We start from the raw sequence: 27,821 nt of genomic DNA, 5'->3' as shown, positions 1-27,821 counted from the left end.
GATTTTGACTCAGCAACAGTGAAGCTACAACTATATATTTCTAAGTCAGGACAGTGAGTGGCTTGAAGAGGCACTTGCAGGTCACACTGTTCCAATGTAGGCTGCTGTCTTTGCCCTTCTAGGTAGAAGTGATTGTGTGCTTGGAAAGTGCTGTCTAAGGGTCTTTGAATTTCTGCAGTGCATTTTGTATATAGTACACATTGCTGCTACTGGTGAAGGGAATACATGTAGATGTGGTGACAGTCAAGAGAGCTGCTTTGTCCTGGATGATGTTAAGCTTCTTGAGTATTTTTGGAGCTGTATTCATCCATGCAAGTGGGGTATATTCCATCACATTTGTCTTGTGCCTTGTGGATGGTGGACCGGCATTAGGGAGTCAGGAGGTGAGTTACTTGCCACAGTATACTGAGCCTCTGACCTTCTTTTGTGGCCATTCTTTATGTGGGGGGTACTGTTGATTCACCTGTTCAATGGTAACCTCAATATGTTGATGATGGGGAAATCCAGTGCTGATAACATTATTGAATGGCAAGAGGCAGTAGTTAGACTGTCTCTTATTGGAGTTGTTCATTGCCTGGTATTTGTGTGGCATTAATGTTACTTGCTGCTTATCAGCCAAAACCTGGATATTGTCCATGTCTTGTTGCATTTGGACATGGACTGCTTCAATATCAGAGGAATTGTGAATGGTGCTGAACTTTGTGCAGTCATCAGCGATCATTCTCACTTCCTATCTTATGAGGGAGGGAAGGTTATTGATGAAGCATCTGAAAATGGTTGAGCTGAAGAAACTACCTTGACTCCAGCAGAGATGGTCTGGAGCTGAGATGTCTGATCTCTATCTGACAACGTAGAAAATTGCCCAGGTATGTACTATCCACAAAAAAGCAGGACAAACCCAATCTGGCTAATTACTGCCTCATCAATGTATACTTGCTCATCAGTAAAGTGAGGGAACGTATCATCAACAGTGCCATCAAGCTGCACCTGCTCAGCAGCAATTGCCTCAGTGACACCCAGTTTGGGTTCAGCCAGGATTACTCAGCTCCTAATTTCATTACAGCCTTAGTTCAAACATGGACAAAAGAGCTGAATTCCAGCAATGGGGTGAGAGTACCAATCATTGACATCAAGGCTGCACTTGATTGAGTTTGGTATCAAGGAGCCCCAGCAAAACTGTAATCAATGAGAATTGGGGCCAAACTCTCTGCTGGGAGGAATCATATCTGACACATAGGACAATTTAATCAAATCTTAATAACCTCAATTAAATCTTCCTCCATCTTAGGTGGTGAATTCCAGATCATGCTTGCTCCACTGTTTGAAAATGTTTTGTTATTTCTCTTGCACTTACCTTTTAATCTGTCCCAACTTGTTTTTGACATTTGCATGCATGGGTACACCCATGTGTGGATCCTTCATGATTTTGTATACTCTTAGCAAATCTCTTCTCAACCTTTCTGTTCTCCGAGGAGATCAGTCCCACCTTATTCATATCTGGAATCATTTTCATGAACGTTTTTTTTTCTAGACTTTCTCTAATGTCTTTAGATCCCTCCTAAAGTTTGGCTCCCACAGCTAGACACAATACTCCAGTTGATGCCAGTGTTTTACCAAAGTTAGTGGAACCTCCTTTATATACTCTGGAGCCCTATTCATAAAGCTAATGTACAATATGCCTTATTAATTGCTTTTGCAACCAGTACTTCCACTTTAAATTACTTGTGCACCTGTACATGGGGGGTCCTCTGATTCTGCACCCCCTCAGTATTATGCCTTTGAGTTTGCATTGTCTCACAATGTTGCTCCTATCAATATGAATTACTTCAGATTTCTCAACATTGAATTACGTGCAGCCCTCCACTCCCTCCGTTCCAACCCCAACGTCACTATCAAACCAGCAGACAAGGGAGGCGCGGTAGTAGTTTGGCGCACCGACCTTTAAACCGCTGAGGATAAACGCCAGCTCGCGGGCACCTCCTCCTACTGCCCCCTTGACCATGACCCCACCTCCCACCACCAAACCATCATCTCCCAGACCATCCATAACCTCATCACCTCAGGGGATCTCCCATCCACCGCCTCCAACCTCATAGTCCCACAACCCCACACCGCCCGTTTCTACCTCCTGCCCAAAATCCACAAACCTGACTGCCCCGGCCGACCCATTGTCTCAGCCTGCTCCTGCCCCACCGAACTCATCTCTGCATACCTCGACACGGTCCTGTCCCCCTTAGTCCAAGAACTCCCCACCTACGTTCGGGACACCATCCATGCCCTCCACCTCCTCCACGATTTTCGCTTCCCCGGTCCCCAACGCCTTATCTTCACCATGGACATCCAGTCCCTGTACACCTCCATCCCCCCATCACGAAGGACTCAAAGCCCTCCGCTTCTTCCTTTCCCGCCGTACCAACCAGTACCCTTCCACTGACACCCTCCTTTGACTGACTGAACTGGTCCTCACCCTGAACAACTTCTCTTTCCAATCCTCCCACTTCCTCCAAACGAAAGGAGTAGCCATGGGCACCCGCATGGGCCCCAGCTATGCCTGCCTCTTCGTAGTATATGTGGAACAGTCCATCTTCCGCAGCTACACTGGCACCACCCCCCACCTTTTCCTCCGCTACATCGATGACTGTATCGGCGCAGCCTCGTGCTCCTACGAGGAGGTTGAACAGTTCATCCACTTTACCAACACCTACCACCCTGACCTCAAATCCATCTGGACCGTCTCAGACTCCTCCCTCCCCTTTCTAGACCTTTCCATTTCTATCTCGGGCGACCGAATCAACACGGGCATTTACTATAAACCGACCGACTCCCACAGCTACCCAGACTACACCTCCTCCCACCCTGCCCCCTGTAAAAACGCCATCCCACATTCCCAATTCCTTCGTCTCTGCCGCATATGCTCCCAGGAGGACCAGTTCCAAATCCGTACAACCCAGATGGCCTCCTTCTTCAAGGACCGCAATTTCCCCCCAGACATGGTCGACGATGCCCTCCACCGCATCTCTTCCACTTCCCACTCCTCTGCCCTTGAGCCCCACCCCTCCAACCGCCACCAGGACAGAACCCCACTGGTCCTCACCTACTACCCCACCAACCTCCATATACAGCGTATCATCCGCCGTCATTTCCACCACCTCCAAACGGACCCCACCACCAGGGATATATTTCCCTCCCCTCCCCTATCAGAGTTACGAAAAGACCACTGCCTCCGTGACTCCCTCGTCAGGTCCACACCCCCCACCAACCCAATCTCCACTCCCGGCACCTTCCCCTGCAACCGCAAGAAATGCAAAACTTGCGCCCACACCTCCCCCCTTACTTCCCTCCAAGGCCCCAAAGGATCCTTCCATATCCGCCACCGATTCACCTGCACCTCCACACACATCATCTGTTGCATCCGCTGCACCCGATGTGGCCTCCTCTATATTGGGGAGACAGACCGCCTACTTACGGAACGTTTCAGAGAACACCTCTGGGACACCCGGACCAACCAACCCAACCACCCCGTGGCTCAACACTTCAACTCCCCCTCCCACTCCACCAAGGACATGCAGGTCCTTGGACTCCTCCATCGCCAGACCATAGCAACACGACGGTTGAAGGAAGAGCGCCTCATCTTCCGCCTAGGAACCCTCCAACCACAAGGGATGTACTCAGATTTCTCCAGTTTCCTCATTTTCCCCTCCCCCAACCTTGTCTCAGTCAAATCCCTCAAACTCAGCACCGCCTTCCTAACCTACAATCTTCTTCCTGACCTCTCCACCCCCACCCCACTCCGGCCTATCACCCTCACCTTAACCTCCTTCCACCTATTGCATTTCCAATGCCCCTCCCCCAAGTTCCTCCTCCCTACCTTTTATCTTAGCCTGCTGGACACACTTTCCTCATTCCTGAAGAAGGGCTTATGCCCGAAACGTCGATTCTCCTGTTCCTTGGATGCTGCCTGACCTGCTGCGCTTTTCCAGCAACACATTTTCAGCTCTGATCTCCAGCATCTGCAGTCCTCACTTTCTCATTGAATTACATCCGCCCCTTTCACCAATCAATGTATGCTTTTGAAGTTTTATACTACCTTTACCATTCATGATGCTTCCAGGTTTTGAATATTTACACATTTTGAAATTGTACCCTGTAAATTAAGATTTTGGTCATTAATGTACATCAGGGAAAGCAAGGGTCCTAACTCTTTCCCAATCTGAAAATAAAAACGTGAAGCATCATTCTATTTCCTGTCAGTCAGTCAAATTTTTTTTATTCCATGTTTCTTCTGTCCCTTTTATTCCATGAACTATAATTTGGGATTTGGTGTTCTGGTACGTTGCATCACAAAAAGTTAGAAAGCAGGTACTGCAGGTGGTTAGGAAGGCAAATGGAATGTTGTTTTTGCAAAGGGAATGGAACATAAAGTAGGAATGTTTTTTACAGGGTGTTGGTGAGACTAAATCCTGAGTACTCTGTACAGTTTTGGTTTCCTTACTTACCGAAGGATTTAACTGCATTGGAAGCAATCAAAAAAAGGTTCCCGCGACTGATTTCTGGGTTGATGTGAATGTTTTTGTCAGGAAAGGTTGAACAGCTTGGGAATGTATCCATTGTAATTTAGAATTGGGAGTTGATCTGATAGGGTGGGTGCTGAAATGATTTTCCCTTTATTGGAGAAACTAGTACTGAGTGGTGCAGTTTAAGAAGGGAGGAAGGCAATGGCCTAGTGGTATTATTGCCGGACTGTTAATTCAGAGGCCAGAGTAATGTTCTGGGGACCTGGGTTTAGATCCCATCTTGGCAGATGGAATTTGAATTCAATAAATACCTAGGGATTAAGAATCTAATGATGACCATAAATCCATTGTGAATTGGATTTGATTCTGGACCCACAGCACTGTGGTTGACTCTTAACTACCTGATGGGTAAAAAATGCTGCCTAACCAGTGATGATCTCATCCTGTGAATGACTAAAGGAAACAAATACATGGTCTCCCATTTTAAGACTGAGATGAACCACATTTGTTTTGAGATTTGAGAGTCTGAGAGGGTGGTGATAGGATCATTACATATTTTTAAGGACAAGTAGGTAAGTTCTTGATTCACAGAAGAGTCAGTGGATAGAGGGTAGGCAGAAAGTGGAGTCGAGGCCAAAATCTGATCACCCATGACCCAAGCAAATGGCAGAATATGCTTGAGGGACTTTACTACTGCCCCTAATTTGTAAATTCATCCTTTTGCTCAAATCTTTATCAAATGTCTTTTTGGAAGTCCATGTACACCACATTGGCAGCATCACCCCCCTGAACTCACTCTGTTACCTCATCATAAAACTCAGGCAAGTTAATTAAAGAATTATCCCTTAATTTTTAAAAGAAAGTCCATCCATTTTCTTAAGTAACCCATTCAAGTGACTATTCATTTACCCAGTTTGTTACTTCTAGAAACTTGTCCATAACTGAGGTGAAAGTGACTGGCCTTTGCATCCTTTTTAAAACAATGATATGACATTTATAATTCTCTAATACGTTGACATTAACCTGAGTTGAAGGGGGACTGGAAAATTATGCCCAGTGTGTCTACAGTTTCTAATCTCCCTTTTTCCGATGGCGCACTGAGAATTTTTGAACTGAAATTCTTTCAGAACTCAATCATCAGAAATAATACATCCTACATCAATAATTCAAAATGGTCTCACTGATGTGGTATTCTCTATACCATACCACTATACACTCTATACTCACACAGCTTGTGTGAGATTGCATAAATTACTGATATGGAGATTTTTGAAACAAAAAGCAATATTTTTAAGTAGCTTTGGAAGGCTTAAGTATAAGCTGATAATGAAACTAAATTTTTAAGTGACATTCTGATAGTTACACCCAGATATTCAACCTCTTAAAACAGCAGACAGAGGAACGTTCATTTATGAATTATTTGTTGATGCTATTGAGTATGAAGGGGATCAAGGGTTACAGAGAGAAGCGGGAGAATGTGGTTGAGAAACTTATTAGCCGTGATTGAATGGTGGAGCAGACTTAATGGCTGAATGACCTAATTTCTGGTCCTATGTCTTATGATCTTATCATAGAAACATTATTGCACTGAAGCAGGCCATTCAGCCCATCATGTGGGCACTGGCTCTCCAAAGGAGAATTTGCCTTTGCTAAACCCTGCCTTTTGCCTATAGACCTGCACTCTTAGTTCTTTTTCTTTTCTGATTTCCTGTTATGCTTCATTTCAGCCTGCCTCCACCCAGTCAGGCAGTGCATTTCAGAAGCCAATCATTCGCTGTGTAATATTTGTCCTCATGACAATCAAGCTGAATACATGAGGTGGATATTCCAAGGAATGGCAATCTGGTCTGGTCGTTGGGGGTGGTGAGTGTTCCACTCTGGTCAGGAGTTGGTGGAGGTCAGTTCTGGTGTGGCCTGACAGGGGAGGGGTGGGTCCCAGTGGGCGTCAGTTCATGGTCTGGGGTGCCCAGGGCAGGAGTGCACATGTTCTAGATGGGAGGAGTGTGAAATAAGCATTGAATCAGTTGAACAGATACCTAGAGGTTAGACTGGGTATTTCATATTGTAACTTTTCCTGAGTAATGGTTTACTTAATTTTGTTGGCATTCTCTGATTTAAATGTAGAATTTGATGGTTCCAGGTTTAGGAGAATTTCTCAGGTGATTCCTTTGGAGTGAGATCTAGAGGTTCTTTGAAAGTTGCATCACAGGTAGACAGAGTAGTAAAGAAGTCATTTAGTATGCTTGCCTAATTGCTCAGACCATTGAATATAGGAGTTGGGATATCCATGTAGATGTTGTACAGGATGCTAGTGAGGCCACTTTTGGAGTTCAATATACAGTTCTGGTTGCACTGCTATAGGAAGGATATTATTAAATTGGAGAGGGTTGAGAAAAGAGTCACCAGCATATTGCCAGGACTGGAGGGTTTGAGTTCTAAGGAGAGGCTGGATAGGCTGAGACATTTTTCACTGGAGCATAGAAGGTTAAGGGGTGACTTTTAGAGGTTTGTAAAATCATGAGGGGCACAGGTAAGGTGTATAGCAAAGATCTTTTCCCTAATATGGGGGAGTTCAGGGGACATATCTTTAAGGTGAGAGGGGAAAAGACTTAAAACGGACCTGCAGGGCAACTGTTTCACACAGAGGGTAGTTTGTCTGTGGAATGAACTGCCAGAGGAAGTGGTAAATGCAGGTACAGTTACAACATTTAAAAAAACATTTGGGCAGGTACTTCAATAGGAAAGGTCTAGAGCAATATGTGCCAAAGGCAGGCAAGTGGGACTAATTTAGTTTGGGAAACTTGGTCAGCATGGACGATTTGGACCATAAGGTCTGTTTCCATGCTGTATGACTCTGTGACTGCTGTGATGAGGTTTCCTCAAGGTTCACATGTTTAAGTCCCATGTATGATGGAAAAACAACTGGATGTCCATTGGAAAATCCAGACTAAAATGTTCAGGAGGTGAAAAGTAAATAAGAGGAAGAAAAAAAAGTGAAAACTTGCAATCGTTAGAGCAGGAATAGGTCATTTAACCTTTAGAGTTTGTTCTGCTATGCTAGACCATGATTGATCACCTACCTAAATGCCATATTTCCATGCTATCCCATACCTCTTACTGCCATTGATCCTGAGAAATCTGTCAACCTCTCTTGAAATTACTTAATGACTGAGCTCCTACGGCTGTCCAGGTACAGAATCCCAAATTTTCTCCACCCTTTTGGGTGGAGAAGCTTCTCCCCATCTCAGTCCTAATGGGATTGTCTTTTATTCTGAGACTATGCTCTGAGGTTCCTGACTTCACATTTAGAGGAAACATTCTCTTTGCGTTCTCTACCTCTTCATGAATTTTCTAAGTTTTTCTATGAGAATTCCTCTCATTCCTCTAAACTCTAAAGAGTTTGAAAGGGTGTCAATGGCCTAGTGGTATTATATTCAGACTATTAATCCAGAAACTCAGCTAATGTTCTGGGTTCGAATCATGCTATGACAGATTGGTGAAATTTGAATTCAATAAGAAAAAAACCTGGAATTAATAATCTACTGATGACTATGAAACTATTGTCAATTGCCATAAAAAGCTACCTGGCTCACTAATGTTCTTCAGGGAAGGAAACTTGCCTCACCTAGTCTGGTCTATATGTGACTTGAGACCCACCGCAATTTGGTTGACTGTCGTTTGCCCTCTGGGTAATTAGGGATGGGCAATGAATACTGGCCCATCCAGTGATACCCACATCCTGTGAATGAATGGAATTTCTCCTCATCGGATTATCCATCTAGGGATAATCTAGTAAAGCTCTGCTAAACTCCCTCTATGGCAAATACATCCATCCTTTGGCAGAGTACCAGCACTGCACACAATACTCCAGCTCCAGTCTCACCAGTCTTCTGTGCAATTGAAGGCTATATTTACTGCTGTACTTTAATCTTCTTGCAATAAAGATAAATAAGCTATTTGCCTCCTGAATTGTTTGCTGCACCTGTGTGCGAGCTTTTGGTGAACTATGGACGTTAATATTTTCTGATCTCTCACCATTTACGAAATACTCTGCACCTTTGTTCCTCCTATCAATGTGGATTACCTCACACTTATCCACATTATATTCCATCTGTCAAGGACTTGTTCACTCAGCCTCTTTAAATCCCCTTGAAGCCTCTTAGCATCTTCTTTACAAATCTCATTCCCACAAAGTTGTTTTTTTATTATCTGCCATCTTGGAAATGTTATAATTGGTGCCCAGGTCCTAATCATTGATACAGATTGTGAATTATGGAATAGTCAGGCACCAAACCTTGGGGTACCCTGCTGGTCATAGCCTGTCCACCTGAGAACGACCCATTTATTCTTGCTTTTTGCCTGTCAACCAATCCCAGGCTATACTACTATATTAGCCCCAATTCCATCACTTCAATTTTGTTCATTAACTTCTTGCCTTTCTCAAAAGCCTTTTGAAGATCCAAATACACTGGTTGCCCCTTATTAGCTGTAGTAGTAATATCCTGAAGAAATTCATGAGGTTTATGAGACATGACTGTTCCCTTTAGATTAGATTAGATTACAGTGTGGAAACAGGCCCTTCGGCCCAACAAGTCCACACCGACCCGCCGAAGCGAAACCCACCCATACCCCTACATTTACCCCTTACCTAACACTATGGGCCATTTAGTATGGCCAATTCACCTGACCCTGCACATCTTTGGACTGTGGGAGGAAACCGGAGCACCCGGAGGAAACCCACGCAGACACGGGGAGAATGTGCAAACTCCACACAGTCGCCTGAGGCGAGAATTGAACCCGGGTCTCTGGCGCTGTGAGGCAGCAGTGCTAACCACTGTGCCACCGTGCCGCCCACATATCCCTTCATATTGACTTTGATTAGATTATTTTTCTAAACTTTTTTGTAATTTCTTTATAATACTCTAGTATTTTTCCAACTAATGTTGTTCAGCTGACCAGTCTCTCATATCCTATTTTCTCCCTCTCTCCCTTCTTAAAAGTAGGGTTAGGCGTGCAACCTTTCAATCTGTAGGCATGTAGCAGAATTAACAGCGTTTTGAAACATGGTCATCAATGCTTCCATTATCTCTTTAGACCTCTAGGGTGACCTAGAGTGAAGGTTATTAGATGCTGGGGATTTTCCATATTTAATTTTCTCCAATATTACTTGCACTAATTGCTTCAAGTTCCACATACTCTCACTAGACCCTTAGATCTAACTATCTAACTATCCCAGGAAACCTTCTTACGTTTCTCTGGGAAAAAGATATGGTACTGATTTAGCGTCTCAGTCATTTCTTTCTTGTTATATGTTCTTCCTCTCTGCCTGTAACGAACCAACAGTTGTGTTTGCTAATCCTTTTCTTTTAACATCCATAGAGACTTTCAGAATCCAATTTTATTTTTCTTGCTGTTTTCCTATTCACATTCTATTCTCTTTCTTTATCAATTTCTTTTTCTCTCTCCTTGGAATTTTGTACTTTTATTTCAATCCGCAGGCTTTTTGAAATCAAACATTATTCTCTTCAACATTAATCATTGCTTATCTACTGTCAAATCTTCGAATGTATTTTTCTAACCTACTGCAGCCATTCTCTTTCTCATACCTTCATAACTACCTTTTTTTTTTTAGATTTGTCATCTTGAACTGTTGCAACTCATTTGTCGTAAGTACACCTACAATGCCAATAGGGAGAGAGTTCGAGATTTTGATCCAGCGAAATGCTCCTCTAGCTATATGCACCTCTAATTTCTGGATTTATATTAAGCTCTATATTGCTAGTACTGGTTGGCAATGCATGGAGCACTCCTATCAGTATATCAATGTTTGCTGCCCCTTGCAGTTTTTTATCTCAACCCAGTTTATGGAATAGAAGAGACAGTAGCAATGTGGGTCCAAAATTGACTGAGCGGTAGGAAACAGAGTATTGATAATTGATTTTTTTTTTTCAATCTCTTGGAAGGTTTATCATAGGGTTTCCCAGGTCTAAGTATTGAGACTTTTGATTTTCCTGATTTTATGTTATTGATCTCCATCTTGATCTGCAAGGGCCAATTTCAAAGTTTGTGAGTGAGACAAAACTTGAACTTTGAAGAGGACTGTGTAGAACTTCAGAAGGACATTGAAAGGTTGTTGGAATAGCTGGATGGGTGGCAGATAATATTCAATGCAGAGAAGTCATGGTGATACTTTTGTTACAAAGAATATGGGGAGACAGTATCAAGTAAAGTATACCATAAAGGGTGTGCATGGGTATATATGGGCAGCAGTCTTTAAAAGGCAGGACAACTGGAGAGTGTGACAATTAATCATACAGAATCTTTGTTAATCGTGGCATAGAGTACAAGAGCAGGGATGTTGTGCTGAACCTGTATAAGGCAGTAGTTAGATTCATGGGGTATTGTGTGCAACTATGGGGCACCACACTCCAGGAAGCATTGGAGGCAATGAAGAAGACGTACTCAGGTTTATGAGAATATGTCCAGGGATTAGGAACTTGAATTATCAGGATAAATTGGTGAGGTTGGGACTGTCTTCCTTGGAGAGAAGACTAAGAGGCAATTTGATTGAAGTTTTGAAAATCATGAGAGATCTGGTTGGAGTAAACAGGAAGACACTGTTCCCATGTACGAAAGGATCAAGAATGAGACAGCACAGATTTAAAATAGCTTGCCGAAGATATTCTTTTTCACTCCGTATATGATTTGGGTCTGGAATGCACTGCCTGGATGTGTGGTGAGGACAGATTCAATCAAGGCTTCCAGAGGGTATTAGATGATCTCATTAAAGAGAAATAATGCGTCGGTTACTGGGGAAATGGTGGAGAATGGTAATACGTTATGATGTATTGGAGGGAGAAGATGCAGTTGTTGTGGTCCAATATAGGCAAGGCTAGGAATAAGGACCTGTTTGGGGATTATCAGAGCACTAGGAACAAAATTAAGCAACAGGACCTCTAGGGTTATAATCTCCGGATTATTACCTGAGTCACGTGCAAATTGGCTTATGATAAGAAAATAAGGGAAGAAAACACGTGGCCAAGGGAGTGAATGTGGGAAAGAGGTGTTCCATTTCATGGGGCATTGGCATTAGTTTTGGAACAGGAGGCAGCTGTACCGATGGGACGGTCTCCACCTGAACCAATCTGGAATCCGTGTTCTAGCAAAAAGGGTAAATAGAGTGGTCACTAGGAAAGTGGAAAACAGCAGGAAGTATGATGGTACATAAAAAGGTAAGCAGCAGATTAGCATGTGTGCAGCAGAGTTTAAGTACAAAGCAGACTATGAAAGAAGTAAAAAGGAAGGATAACTCGGGAGATATTATTAGAGATGTGGAAATCATGATGGTATGAAAACTAGCATAAGGGCACTTTACCTGAATGCTCGTAAGCCTTCGTAACAAGATCGATTAGCTAACGGCACAAATCGTTGCAAATGAATATGATTTGATAACCATCACGGAGACGTGGTTACAGGATGGTCATGACTAGGAGTTAAATATCCAAGGGTATCAGACAATTCGGAAAGACAGACAGGAAGATAAGGGAGGTGGTGTAGCTCTGATATTCAAGGATGACATCAGGGCTGTGCTAAAAGATGATATAGTTTCTGTGGAGAATAAGGCTGAATCCATTTGGGTGGAAATGAGAAATTCTAAGAAGAAAAAGTCACTGATCAGTGTAGTCTATAGGTCATCAAATAATAACATCACATTGGGGTGGGCAATAAACAAATAAATAACAAATGCCTGTAAAAATGGTACAGCAGTTATCATGGGGGATTTTAATGTCAAGGGGGAAGGAAACAGACCCTTCTGTCCAACCAGAGCCAAACATTGTCCCATAAACTCATCCTACTTGCCTGTCCCTGACCCATATCCCTCCAAACCTTTCCTATTCATGTATCTATCCAAATATCTTTTAAAAGTTGTAATTATACCCACATCCACCACTTTCTCAGGAAGTTCATTCCACACATGAACTTCCCTCTGTGTCAAAAATTTTCCTCTTGTGTCTTTTTAAAATCTCTCTGCTCTCACCTTAAAAATATGCACCCTTGTCTTGAAATCCCCCATCCGAGGGAAAAGACAACTATTATTAACTCTGTACCTTAAATTATTTTACAAACTTCTATCAGACCACATCAAATGGTTAAACCAGCTCAGTCAGGGTAGCCTTGAGGAGGAGTTATTTGAGTGTATCTGTGATAGTTTTCTTGAACAGTATGTAATGGAACTGACGAGGGAGCAAACTATCCCAGATCTGGTCCTGTATAATGCGACAGGAATAATTAATGACCTAATAGTTAGGGATCCTCTTGGAAGCAGTGATGACAGTATGGTTGAATTTAGAATTCAGATGGAGAGTGTGAAGATAAAGCCAATACCAGTGTCCTGTGCTTAAACAAGGGAGACTACAATACGATGAGGGAGGAGTTGGCTAAAGTAGACTGGAAACAAAGTCTTTATGGTGGGACAGTTGGCAAGCATTCAAGAACTTTCAAAACATTTTTTTAAAGTGCTCAGCAAAAGTATATTCCAGTGAAAAGGAAGGACTGTAAGAAAAGGGGTAATGTGCCATAGGTGTCTAAGGAAATAAGGAAGGCTATCATATTAAAAGAGAAAGCAGACAAAGCGCCAAGATCAGTGGGAAACTAGAAGATTAGGAAAGCTTTAAAGGTCAACAGAAAGCTATAAAGAAAAGTCAGATAGAACATGAGAAAAAACTAGCACAGAATATAAAGACAGATAGCAAAAGTTTCTATAAATATATAAAACGAAAGAATGGCTAAAGTAGTCCACAGATGTGCAGGTTAGATGAATTGGCAATGCTAAATTGTCCATAGTGTTAGGTGCATTAGTCAGAGGGAAATGAGTCTGGGAAGGTTACTCTTCAGAGGGTTGGTTGGGCTGAAGGGCCTGTTTCCACCCTGTATGGAATCTAATCTAATCTAAATGATGGTCCTTTAGAGGATGAGAAGGGGCATTTAGTTATGGGATATGATGAAATGGCTGAGGCATTGAACAGGTATTTTCTGTTGGCCTTCACAGTGGAAGACATGAATAACATGCCAATAATTGACAAAGAGATGAAGGTGGGTGAGTAACAATCATTATTGTGGAAGAGGTAGTGTTGGGAAAGCTAATACAACTAAGGATGGACAAGTCCCCTGGCCCTGATGGAATGCATCCCCAGGTACTAAACAAGATGGTGTGAGAAATAGCAAGTGCATTTCCAGCAATTTTCCAAAATTTGTTGGACTCTGGGGCAGTTCCAGCAGATTGGAAAACAGCAAATGTGACACCACTGTTTAAAAAGGGCAGTAGATAAAAGATGGGGAATTATAGACTGGTTAGCTTAACATCTGTATTGGGGAAGATGCTTGAGTCAATTATCAAGGAAGAAATAGCAGGGATTCTCTATAGAAATTGTCCCATTGGGCAGATACAGCATAGGTTCATGAAGGGCAGGTCATGCTTAACAAATCTTTTGGAATTCTACGAAGACATTACGAACAAAGTGGGCAATGGGGACCTAGATTTCCAAATGACCTTCAACAAGGTGTTGCATAAGATAAAGATGCATGGTATTACATGTAAAGTATTAGCATGGGTAGAGGGTTGGTTGATTAACAGGGAGAAAAGAGTGGGGATAAATGAGTGCTATTCTGGCTGGCGATCAGTAAATAGTGGTGTGCATCAGGGATCAGTGTTAGGACCGCAATTATTCCCAATTTATATAGATGATTTGGAGTTGGGGACCATGTCTAATGTGTCAAAGTTTGCAGATGACATTAAGATGAGTGGCAGACCAAAGTGTGCAGAAGACTGTGAGACTTTGTAGAGGAACATTGCCAATTCACATAAAGTGTTAAAGGTCTGGCAGATGGAATACAATGTTAATAAATGAGAAGTCATCCATTTTGGTAGGAGTAACAGTAAAAAGGACTACTACTTGAATGGTAAAAAGTTGCAGCATGATGCTGTGCAGAGGAACCTGGGTGTCCTTGTGCATGAATCCCAGAAGGTTGGTCTGCAGGTAGAACAGGTCATTAGGAAGGCAAATGGAATTTGTCCTTCACTGCTAAAGGGATTGAGTTGATAAGCAGAGAGGTTATGTTGCAGCTGTATCGGGTGCTGGTGAGGTTCACTAGGTAGATTCTGGAGTTGGTGGGCTCGCGTATGAGGAGACACTGAGTAAACTGGGATTATATTCACTGGAATTTAGAAGAATGATGGGGGATCTTATAGAAATATAAAGTTATGAAGGGAAGAGATAAGATGGACGTAGAGAAGATATTTCCACAGGTGGGTGTAACTAGGAGAAGAGGGCATAGGCTCAAAATTAATGGGAGCAGATTTAGGATTGAATTGAGAAGTGGGTCATTCACCCAGTGGGTTGTGAATCTATGGAATTCCCTACCCAGTGAAGTAGTTGATGCTACTTCAATAAATGTTTTTAAAGCTAAGATGGATTTTTTTGAACAATAAAGGAATTAGGGGTCGGTGTTTCACGGGGGCGGGGGGTGATGTTGGGGAAGGGAGTCAATGTTGAGTAGGGGCGGTGTAGCGCAGGGGGGCGATGTTGGATGGAGTTGAGGGCAGGGACTGTTGGGGGCAGGGGTCGATGTTGGACAGGGCAGGACCTCGCGCGCTGTGAGCTTTTGCAGTCTCCTGAACGGCGAGCAGACTTCAAAAACTCCAAGCCCCAGAGGAAAAGCATTTAATCGATTATCCGAACAAAATAGTGCCTGCCCATCAGGTTTGGATAATTGAGGTTCCCCTGTAGCGGTTTTGCTGCTGGACAAATAATCTAGAGACTCCGATAATGTTCTAGGGTTGAATCCTGAGGAAGGAAATCTGCCTTCCTTACGTGGTCAGGCCTACGTGTGACTCCAAACCACAGCAATGTGGTTGATTCTATACTTTCTTCATTGCCTGATCAAGCCTCTAGTCTTGCTCTCATAAAAGGGATGAAACTGATGTGCCATCTGCATCAACTAAAGGACCAGAAACGACAACAGCAAACCTAGCCTCTGTCAACTCTGCAAAACCCTTTCCAGCACCTGGGGGTAAGTGTAGAATTAGGAGAGCTGTCTCACAGCAGAGTCAAGGAATGGCCTGACATAGTCATATGAAATTGTACCTTACACACACCATCACAGACAACATCATTACCATAAAAGTGATGACACAGTGGTGTGTAGTCAGGACAGAGTTGCCCAGGAATACTCAACATTGACTCAAGACCCTTTGAAATCTCATGCAATCAAACATGGGCAAGGAAGCTGCCCTTTGCCCCCTCAGCTGATGCATCTGTTCTGTTGAACACTGCTTGGAGAAAGCATTGAGGCTGGCAGGGGTGTAGAATGTACTCTGGGTGTAAGTCTTTAATGTCTACCATTGCTGACCACTTCTGAATGATGTTGAAGCTAAACTGGGTCTGAGACAGGTGCTAAGGGAACCACACAGAGAAAAACATAGTTTGTCTTATACTCACCAATTTGTCTGCTGCAGATACATCTGACTGACACTGACTGAGTAATTGTGGACAGAAAGTTTTGCCTTCACATTCAGAAAACTCTCCATCATTTTGTATGGCCTATCATCGTGCAAAATGGGATGAACTTCCCATTGAGCAACTCAAGATTGCAAATCTATAAGAAATCTATAAACAGTAGTAGATTTGTACACCAACACAATCTGCAATCTCATTGCCCAGCGCATCCACCACTCCACCATACAATGAACCAGGGTTACCCCCAGCTTGAATGGAGAGAGTAGAAGGGTATGCGAGGAGCAGCACCAGGCATACCTAAAGCTGATGGGTCAACCTGGTGAAGCTATAACAAAGGCCTATTTGTATGTTAAACAGCATAACCAGCAACTGATTTGTCAGAGCTAAGTGATTCCACAAACATCAAATCTAAATTCTGAAGTGGTGGCCACATCCAATCGTGGGTGGTGGTGGACAGTTGACCAACTCACTGGAGGAGAGGTGTCCTCAAATATTCCTACCCTGAATGAACTTGGAGCCCAGCACATCAGTGCAAAAGATAAAGCAGTTGAAATTGCAACTGAAAAATCTTCAGCCAGAAGTGCTGAGTGGATGATCCATCTCAGCTTCTTCCAAGTCCCCAGTATCACAAATGTCAGTTTTCAGAGTTTGATTCACTTGACTGAAGACACTGGATACTGCAAAGGTTGTGGGTCCTGACAACATTCCAGCAAAAGTACTGAAGACTCTACATTAATGGTTAGTTCCTATAAGTCTGTTATGGAGTTCGGTCCACAGGTATTCTCTCGATCAGTACCCTCTACCATTTACTAGGAGGTAATGTCTCAAAGGACATTGAGAGGCTGTGCGGGATCTAGACTCAGGAATGGGGGGTGGAAATCTTGTCAGAGGCTTGGGAGGATACTTGGGAGAATGTAAGGAAGATTTTGATTTGTAATAGGACGCAGTCTATGCAACTGAAGGTACTCCACAAGGCGTATTTGGCACCGGAGTCGCTTGTGAAATTTAAGACAGAAACGTCCCCAGTGTGCCCCAAATGTAAACCAGATATTGGTACTCTTACTCACTGCTTATGGTCATGCCACAAGCTTCGTAGGTATTGGGGTGCTATAGCGAGTGTTTTGGAAGGGGTCTTGGGAACCGAGGTCAAGGTAGATCCGGTGTCCCTCCTTAGGTCTGCCGTGTCATCCGTCTTTGGATGCACATGGGAAGAAACTGTTTAATATTCTTTCATATTGTGCAAGGAAGAACATCCTGATGAGCTAGGTGTCAGAAAATCCCCCAGGACTCTCTGGGTGGCATAGGTTAGTTACGGAGCACATCCCCCTGGACTGCCAGAGAATTGTGGTACACCAGAAAACAAAACTTTTTTATGGGATGTAGTGGCTCTTTTTGAACCATATAGATGCGAACTTATCAGTTGTATTGGTCAGGGCCTTTGTGTAGATATGAGAGCTGTGTCTGATGGGCCGGGGGCTCCTGAGAATAAGAATCCCAAATAAATACAGGTATGCCAACTAGTGACGGTGAGCTTTGATGGGGTTACACAGAGTGTTGTAACTTAATTTAATTTGCCTTGGTTCAATCCGATTTAATTTAGTTTTTTTTTGTTTAATTATTTATTGAATTGTAGTGTGGGTAGATTTTTAAAAAAATCTTTTTTTCTTTTAAACTGTTTATGGAGTAGAGTAGTAGTTTGTTTATTGTTATTGTTGTTATATTATAGGATTGATATACTTTCTTGTTGTAATTTTATAATTTTGTAAAAAAATTCAAATCTTTTATTTAAAAAAAAAAGAGTACTAAAGACTTATGCTTCAGAGCTTGCTGCAGTCCTAGCCAAGCTCTTTCTGTACAGCCACAGCACTGGCATCACCCAACAATGTGAACAGTTGTCCAGGTATGTTCTGTACGCTTAAACAGGACAAATCCAACCTGGCTAATTACCATTCCATCTGTCTACACTTGATCATCAGTAAAGTGATGGAAAGTATAATCAACAATGTTATCAAGCAGTCTTTAGAAATGAGGGGGAAAGCTCTGCATGGGTTGGAATCATCCCTGGAAGATGTTGGACATTATTGGAGGTCAGGAATTACTGCTACAGAAGTTCCCCAGGGTAATGTCCCTGGCAAAGCATCTTCAACTGCTTCATCAATGACCTTCCTTCCATTAAAAAAAAATCAGATGGAGATGTGTAATGTCAGCAAACAATGTTTATCAGACTCTTATGGATAGTCTAAATCAAAAATCAGCAAGATATGGTGGCTCAGTGGTTAGCTCCACTGGGTTCTGGGTTCAACTCCAGCCTTAGGTGACTGTGTGGAGTTTGCACATTCTCTCCGTGTCTGTGTGGGTTTCCTTCGGGTGCTCCGGTTTCTGAATTGGCCATGTTAAATTGCCCATAATGTTAGGTATATTTGTCAGGGGAAAATGTAGGGTAGGGAATGGGTCTGGATGGGTTACTCTTTGGAGGGGTGGTGTGGACTTGTTGGGCCGAAGGGCCTGTTCCCATACTGTAGAGAATCTAATCAAATTCCTGCCTAGCTGTCAAGTGGCAAGTAACATTGCTTGGCAGTTACATGGCACAAATAACTATATCCAATAAAACGATCTCCCCTTTGACATTCAACCCCTATGACCATAGTTGAATCCCCTATAATCATAATCCTGGGGGTTACTGTTGATCAGATTTTTGATTAGATTTGATTTCTTGAGTACCCCTGAAAATGTTTGACTCTATTGTTCATCTAGAATCTATGGATATTCAGCTTTTAAAATGTTCAATGTTCCTGCCTCCGGTGCTTCCTAGGGAAGAAAGTTCCAGAGACCTCCGTCTTCAGGAAATAAAATCTTCCTCTCTATTTTAAATGGAAGACCCCTTCTATTTAAACTGACTATTTGTTCTTGTCTCTTCTACAAGGGAAGTACCCTTCAGGCATCTGCTGTGTCAAATTTTCTCAAGATCATGTATGTTTTACCTGTTCTAACTTGCAATAGACACAGACTCAACTTTTCCTTTATAAGGTAGGCCCCTCATCCCAGGAATCAGTACTGATCCTTTTCTGAATTACTTGTAATGCAATTTATATTCTTAAGATCAAAACTGTAAATCGTACCTCAACTTTGGTTTCACCAAAACCAAGTACAAACAATTGCTACTTTTATATACTTTTCTTCTTGCCATAAACAGTACTCTGGTTGTTACTCTAGTGTACAGGTGGTGAGTGATTAATGTCTTATGATGTATGTGTAAGGAAACCTAGATTCCTCTATACTTCTGCATTCTACAGTCCCTCAAACTTGAAATGTGGAGCAGCTGCCACTTGGGATAAGTTACTTCAGTACATTTCTTACCCATTCCCAGAAGTGCCCAGCAATGACCTTCCCCAACAAGAGAGAATTATCTCCCTTGATGTTCATGTCATCACCGTTACTAAATACCCCAATATCAAAATCAGAGGTAAGTGGGAGTGTTACAGCCATATAAATTGAGGCCACAAGAGTGATTCATAGGCTGGAAATTCTGAGATGAATAACTCTTTTGATGTCCTATAATTTGTTAATTGTCTCCAAGATCTTACTCAAAACTGTGATGAAATGAATTCCACTTGCCTAAATGAGTGGTTTTGGAGCAGCACTCAATGTTGACAGCATCCAAGACAAAACAGGTGTTTGATGAATCATCCATCCACCATCTTAAAACATTCACTGCCTCTACATTCCTGCATAGAGGTAGCAGGATGTACTATGTAGAAAATGCATGATAGAAATTTGCCAAGATTCTTACAACAGCACCCTCAATATCAATGACCTGTACCATAGTCAGAATAACATCAGCAGCAGCTGCGTGGGATGTGCAAGTTCCCCTTCAAACCACACACAATGCTGGTTGAGAATTATATCATTGATTCTTCACTGTACCTGAGTGAAATACTGGGGCTCCCTCCCTCAAAGTAATGTGATCAAAGTTATACCACTTGGACTGCAGCACTTCAGGGTGGTGGCTCACCATTATCTTTTTGAAAGCAATACATGAAAGTAGTAATCAAATTTTAAAGTCCTCTCTCCTATTATGATCCCAGTTAGTGATACTTGGTAAGTCAGATCCTGGAATGAAATCTGGTTTGATAGTCTTATTTTAGTTAAATGGTAATTAAGCATTGTAACATGCTCTTGTGAGGCTGTAAATATTCATTTAATAATAGACAGAAATTAATTACGCAAGAATGTAAACAAACCAAGCTACAAAATATTAAAGTTATATAGATCTTACCACAAACATCAAAACAACAGTTGAATTTGTTCAAGGCTGGGGTAAACAGATGTTTGATTGACCCCAGAGTTGAGTGTTGCGGAGGAAGGATAGGAGAGTGGAGGTAAGGCAATAAACAGATCAGTCATAATTTTTATTGAATGGCAGAGCATACAAGAAAGGAGCAGAGACTATTATTCAGCCTATTTCTCATGATCTTGTGGGGCTGTAAAACAATTATGCACATCAAATTAAAAGGACCCTGTCATTTTGGGGTTGACTTTGCTTCACAAAGTGGTCTGTGATTTGATCTAATTTCCAAATATCTCTTATTAATGCACAGTACACAAAATAAACTCATCCAATTCATCTTTCAGTTCTTCAACTGCCAACACCTTTTACCTCAGCTTCCACTCTGTCCTTTAAACCTTCTCTTTTTTTTTTAATAACTGGGCTGGGAATTATTAGCTTTTTAAAGGGACTATTTCCTTATGGGGATCATGTCCCTCCTTCACCTTGATAAGATATTCATTTATCTTGTGTCTTGAGAATCTTAATTGAGGGAAGTATTTGTATTATTATCTGAGCCAGGTTTTAAAAAATCTAATTGTAGAAATTAGCACATGATGTGGTACAGATTAACTTGGACCTAATAAAGTTTGTGATTTAAATTTCATTGAATTTACAGTGCTAACAGCCACAGATGCAGCCAACGTTGTTATCAACTCCAAAGATTTAGAGATTGGCAGAGGTGCTGAATTTGTTATCAGTTGTCAATACAGTCTGAATAGTCCAGATACGCTTATTCGTGTCATCGAATGGCATAAACTCTCAGATATTCCAAATGAAGGACCAGTAAGTATAATTACTGTATTTAATTACTGTATCATTGCTAGCTATGCCTTCATGCCTAGGCCTCTAAGTTCTGGAATTGCCTCTGTCTTTCTAGGAGGAGAAAGTGAGGTCTGCAGATGCTGGAGATCAGAGCTGGAAATGTGTTGCTGGAAAAGCGCAGCAGGTCAGGCAGCATCCAGGGAACAGGAGAATCGACGTTTCGGGCATAAGCCCTTCTTCAGGAATGGGGAAAGTTTGTCCAGCAGGCTAAGATAAAAGGTAGGGAGGAGGGACTTGGGGGAGGGGCGTCGGAAATGTGATAGGTGGAAAGAGGTCAAGGTGAGGGTGATAGGTCAGACTGGGGTGGAGGCGGAGAGGTCGGGAAGAAGATCTCAGGTTAGGAAGGCGGTGCTGAATTTGATGGATTTGACTGAGACAGGGTGGGGGGAGGGGAAATGAGGAAACTGGTGAAATCCGAGTTCATCCCTTGTGGTTGGAGGGTTCCTAGCCGGAAGATGAGGCGTTCTTCCTCCAACCGTCGTTTTGTTGTGGTCTGACGATGGAGTCGTCCAAAGACCTGCATCTCCTTGGTGGAGTGGGAGGGGGAATTGAAATGTTGAGCTACAGGGTGGTTGGGTTGGTTGGTCCGGGTGTCCCAGAGGTGTTCTCTGAAACGCTCCGCAAGTAGCCGGCCTGTCCGCCGGCTACTTGCGGAGCGTTTCAGAGAACACCTCTGGGACACCCGGACCAACCAACCCAACCACCCTGTAGCTCAACATTTCAATTCCCCCTCCCACTCCACCAAGGATATGCAGGTCTTTGGACGACTCCATCGTCAGACCACAACAAAACGACGGTTGGAGGAAGAACGCCTCATCTTCCGGCTAGGAACCCTCCAACCACAAGGGATGAACTCGGATTTCACCAGTTTCCTCATTTCCCCTCCCCCCACCCTGTCTCAGTCAAATCCATCAAATTCAGCACCGCCTTCCTAACCTGAGATCTTCTTCCCGACCTCTCCGCCCCCACCCCAGTCTGACCTATCACCCTCACCTTGACCTCTTTCCACCTATCACATTTCCGACGCCCCTCCCCCAAGTCCCTCCTCCCTACCTTTTATCTTAGCCTGCTGGACAAACTTTCCCCATTCCTGAAGAAGGGCTTATGCCCGAAACGTCGATTCTCCTGTTCCCTGGATGCTGCCTGACCTGCTGCGCTTCTCTGTCTTTCTACTCCAGTTTGTGCATTTAAAACACTCCTTAAAGCCTAGCATTTTTGCCAAATTTTGGGTCATCTGACTGATTCCCTCCCTCATGTGGTTGGTATTGACCTATAGAACGTAGAACAATACTACACAGAACAGGCCCTTCGGCCCACGATGTTGTGCCGAACATTTGTCCTAGCTTAAGCACCTATCCATGTACCTATCCAATTGCCGCTTAAAGGTCACCAATGATTCTGACTCTGCCACTCCCACAGGCAGCGCATTCCATGCCCCCACCAATCTCTGGGTAAAGAACCTACCCCTAACATCCCTCTATACCTTCCAACCTTCACCTTAAATTTATGTCCCCTTGTAACACTCTGTTGTAACCGGGAAAAAGTCTCTGACTGTCTACTCTATCTATTCCCCTGATCATCTTTATAAACCTCTATCAAGTCACCCCTCATCCTTCGCCGTTCCAATAAGAAAAGGCCTAGCACTCTCAACCTATCCTCGTATGACCTATTCTCCATTCCAGGCAACATCCTGGTAAATCTCCTCTGCACCTTCTCCAAAGCTTCCACGTCTTTCCTAAAGTGAGGCGACCAGAACTGCACACAGTACTCCAAATGTGGCCTTACCAAGGTCCTATACAGCTGCAACATCACCTCACGACTCTTGAATTCAATCCCTCTGCTAATGAACGCTAATATACCATAGGCCTTCTTATAAGCTCTATCCACCTGAGCGGAAACTTTCAAAGAGCTATGAACATAGACCCCAAGATCCCTCTGCTCCTCCACCTAACTAAGAACCCTACCGTTAACTCTGTATTCCGCATTCTTATTTGTCCTTCCAAAATGGACAACCTCACACTTGACAGGGTTGAACTCCATCTGCCACTCCTCAGCCCAGCTCTGCATCATATCTATGTCCCTTTGCAGCTGACAACAGCCCTCCTCACTATCCACAGCTCCACCAATCTTCATATCGTCGGCAAATTTACTGACCCACCCTTCGACTCCCTCTTCAAAGTCATTAATAAAAATTACAAACAGCAGAGGACCCAGAACTGATCCCTGCGGAACTCCACTTGTAACTGGGCTCCAGGCTGAATATTTACCATCTACCACCACTCTCTGACTTCGACCGGTTAGCCAGTTTTCTATCCAATTGGCCAAATTTCCCACTATCCCATGCCTCCTGACTTTCCGCATAAGCCTACCATGGGGAACCTTATCAAATGCCTTACTAAAATCCATGTACACTACATCCACTGCTTTACCCTCATCCACATGCTTGGTCACCTCCTCAAAGAATTCAATAAGATTTGTAAGGCAAGACCTACCCCTCACAAATCCGTGCTGGCTGTCCCTAATCAAACAGTGTCCTTCCAGATACTCATAAATCCTATCCTTCAGTATCCTTTCCATTACTTTGCCTACCACCGAAGTAAGACTAACTGGCCTGTAATTCCCGGGGTTATCCCTATTCCCTTTTTTGAACAGGGGCAAAACATTCGCCACTCTCCAGTCCCCTGGTACCACCCCCGTTGACCGTGAAGATGAAAAGATCATTGCCAACGGCTCTGCAATTTCCTCTCTTGCTTCCCACTTGCTCTCTTGCTTATCATTTGGACTTTTATAAAACAAATGTTTTATGCAATAAAACCATTTTATAAATATAAGTTGCTGCTTTTGAAATTAGCAACTAATGCTTTTGTAATTAAATTATTACCATCATAATTAATTCTGGTATTTTTACGATACTGAACAAAAGAATTACAACAAGTGAATTGAATTAACATTAATGATGTATGGACTGAGCTGTCAAAGGAAGTAGTGGAGGCTAGTACAATTGCAACATTTAAAAGGCATCCAGATGGTTATATGAATAGGAAGGGTTTGGAGGGATATGGACTGGATGCTGGTAAGTAGGACTAGATTAGGTTGGGATATCTGGTCGGCATGGATTAACCGAAGGGTCTGATTCCATGCTGTACATCTCTATGACTATGACTCTATCTCATCATTTAGGCTCAACAAAGTGACATTTCAATTGGTTCATAATGTGCCAGATTTGGTCGTCAGTGCGATAGGAACACTGTTCAGTGCTTGGGTAGTAGACAGTGTTAAGTGCTCACCATCTCCCAGGAAATTGAGACTAGAAATGATACTGAGAGCAGTCCCCTGATCTTTTGAGCACAGCTAACCACACGCAAGGCAGTAGCTGGTTATGGGAATAATCTAGTCAATGAAGGGGACAAGTGTCAATGATTAGATTAGATTAGATTAGATTAGATTAGATTACTTAGTGTGGAAACAGGCCCTTTGGCCCAACAAGTCCACACCGACCCACCAAAGCGCAACCCACCCAGACCCCTTCACCTAACACTACGGGCAATTTAGTCTGGCCAATTCACCTAACCTGCACATTTTTGAATTATGGGAAGAAACCGGAGCAAACCCATGCAGACACGGGGAGAATGTGCAAACTCCACACTGAGTCGTCTGAGGCGAGAATTGAACCCGGGTCTCTGGCGCTGTGAGGCAGCAGTGCTTGCCACTCTGCCGCCGACTATGATCAGTATCCTTAGGAACCGATCCTTTATTAGGATAGCAGATGAGAAAAGCAAATGGTAGGAAGACAACTAAGTTTAAAATTTCAGCAATGAGCTATCTGGAAATGCCAGAGAATCTGTGTGGCAGAATACTGTGTGTTAATCTTGACAGATGGTATCTGAGACTTTCGATCTTACTGAGAAGACCTCAGACCTTGCAATACTGCTTGCCATACCCTGCCAATAGCTGTTTAAGTCATGGTTGCCTTAAGTTTTCACCACAGGCTCATTCCAAGAAATTTTGCTGGCATTGCTCATTTAAAGCATTCCATTTCATCTCATATATGTTAGGAATTCCAGGAAGAGTATTAACTTCTAAAAAAATGAGTTAAACTCCTGTTATTAACTGAAAGAACTGTCCCACAAAAGTTGTAAATTACCGAGTAACTTCTACTGTTTTAAAAAATAAAGTAACAGCAAGTCGTACTGACCTAACTCTTTATATTTTGTAAACCCTTATTATTCAAACCCTAAAACCTTAACAGACCACTTCCTGTTCTATTCTTAATTCTATCTAAAATTTTCTATGTACTTCCCGGGATCTCAAAGGTTCTTGCAGATCTCCTGGAACCAAACCATAGCCTGCCATACCTCTCAGGAATTCAGTTTGATTCTCCTCCGTTTTCTAATCTGGCACTTAGATTTCCTGAGCTTGATTTCTCTGTGACAATTCCATTGCTAATTTCTTTTTGTATCAGGCAGATCTGACAATTTTAATTGTTTTAGCCTTTTCGTTCTAAACCTAGTTACTCCAATCAGGAACAACTCATTTCCAATAATCTCTCTATTCACTTTTTTGGTTGTTGGCAAGTGCAACATTGCCTTCTTATAGCTTTTCAAATTAAATCTTAACAGCTTTCTCTGTTTCACACTCCTGCTCTCACTCCCATTCCATATGAGACACAATATCCACAGATCCAAAAGACTGTCTTCCTATAATCTGTTCCCATGATGTATGGCATAACTGGTGATGTTCTAGATAGAGATTTCAAGCTGGTCCTTTGATTTGAAAATTATATCAACACTAAGAATTTCCCTGATTTACCATCTTTCAACCTTTGTTTGATCTGTGCCCCAAGTTAAGTAATTTAAACCCACTTATGAACACTTTGGATACATCTTATTTCTACCTAAACGATCAGGATGAAGTTACCCATCACTGGTGTTTTTACACTTCTTGTCTCTGACCCCTCTATGTAAACATGATTGTACTGGAAGCTGTATATATTAATACATAGGGTGCTGTTCTGTGCAAACAGAATATGTACATGCACCACACCTATTTCAACTCCACAAAAAAGATGACAGTCATGCATTGATTCATTAGTTAGGACATTGCCCTGAAAAATTAAGAGTCAACCTGCATGGTTTGAAATCTAAACAAAACCTGGCCGTTCATACGCAACAATCCTTAACAACTGCATTTTCCATGGCAATACCTCTACTAATCAGAGTCCACTTGTCAGCCAATTAGCATTCTCCTCTATACAATAATAGTAGTGGTTTCCCCTTTTCTTTTGTTGAGTTTTTGAATTGTTTTGATAAGTTTCTTGTATATGTTCCTTCTGTTATGTATCAAAGATTTTCTTCTTTTAAATTTCTTAATAATTAAGTAGTCATAGAGTTATAAAGCAAGGAAAAAGACCCTTTGATCCAACTCAACTAGCTATCCTAACCTGATCTAATCCCATTTGCCAGCATCCCTCAACCGTTCTTATTCATATACCTATCCAGATGCCTTTTAAAAGTTGTAATTTTACCAGCCTCCACCACTTCCTCCTTCAGCATAATCCATACATGCACCATCGTCTGCGTGGAAAAGTTGCTTCTCAGGACACAGGCATAGACATGTATGGCATGGCAACAGACACTTCGGTCCAACTCGTCCATCCTAACCAGCTATCAGAAATTAATCTAAACCCATTTGTCAGCATTTGGCCAATATCCCTCTAAATCCTTGCTATTCATATACACTTACAGTTACCTTTTTAAATTTTATAATTGTACCAGCCTCCATCACTTCCTCTGGCAGCTCATTACATACACACACCACCCTCTGTGTGCAAAGGTTGACCCTTAGATCCCTTTTAAATCTTTTCCTCTCCCCTTAACTCCCCCACCATGGGAAAATACCTTGTCTGTTTACCCTATCCATTCCTCTCATGATGTTATAAACCTCTATAAGGTCACCCTTTAGCTTCCAACACTCCAGGGAAAATAGCCCCAGTCTATTCAGTCTCTTCCCCCTTTTAAATCTTTCCCTTCACACCTTAAATTTTTACCCTCCAGTTTTGGACTCCCCTACCCTGGAAAAAGACTATGGTTAGTCACTCTATCCATGCCTCTCATGATATTAAAAACATTTGTAAGGACACCCCTCAGCCTTCGCACTCCAGGAAAAATAGTCCCAGTGCACTCAGCCTCTCACTATAGCTCAAGCCCTTCAATCCCAACAACATCCTTGTAAATCTTTTCTGAACCTGTTCAAGTTTAACAACATCTTTCCTAGAGCCGGGAGACTAGAATTGAATGCAGTATTCTGGAAGTGGCCTAACCAACAGCTGCAACATGACCTCCCAACTCCCATACCAATTAAGGCAAGAGTGCCAAACACCACCTTCATTTCTTTGTCTACCTGCACCCCTTGGTCCCTTTGTTTGGCAACATTTCCCACTGCCCAACCATTAACTGTGTAAGTCCTGCCATGATTTGCCTTACCAAAATGCAACACCTCATACTTATCTAAATTAAACTCCATATGCCGTTCCTCGGCCCATTGGCCCATTTGATCAAGGTCCCTTTATAATTTTAGATAACCTCCTTCACTATCCAGTACAGCACTAACTTTCGTGTCATCTGCAAACTTTCTAACCATACC

General features: G+C 42.6%; 1 protein-coding gene across 1 annotated transcript in view; it reads left to right on the top strand.

Annotated features, from left to right (window-relative positions):
- Positions 1–27,821, top strand: part of gpa33a (glycoprotein A33 (transmembrane), paralog a) — a 49,840-nt gene that overhangs the window by 3,015 nt on the left and 19,004 nt on the right. The window contains exon 2 of the mRNA XM_043701022.2: positions 20,974–21,140. Coding sequence (XP_043556957.2) covers positions 20,974–21,140 — 167 coding nt within the window. The remainder of the gene's footprint in view (positions 1–20,973; positions 21,141–27,821) is intronic.

The sequence above is a fragment of the Chiloscyllium plagiosum genome, unplaced genomic scaffold, assembly GCF_037043375.1.
Source record: "Chiloscyllium plagiosum isolate Xiang-an unplaced genomic scaffold, Cpla_swu_hap1 HiC_scaffold_12, whole genome shotgun sequence".
In the NCBI taxonomy this organism is placed as follows: Eukaryota; Metazoa; Chordata; class Chondrichthyes; order Orectolobiformes; family Hemiscylliidae; genus Chiloscyllium; species Chiloscyllium plagiosum.
Note: the sequence above shows the minus strand (reverse complement) of the source record. Positions and strands in the feature narration are given on the sequence as shown.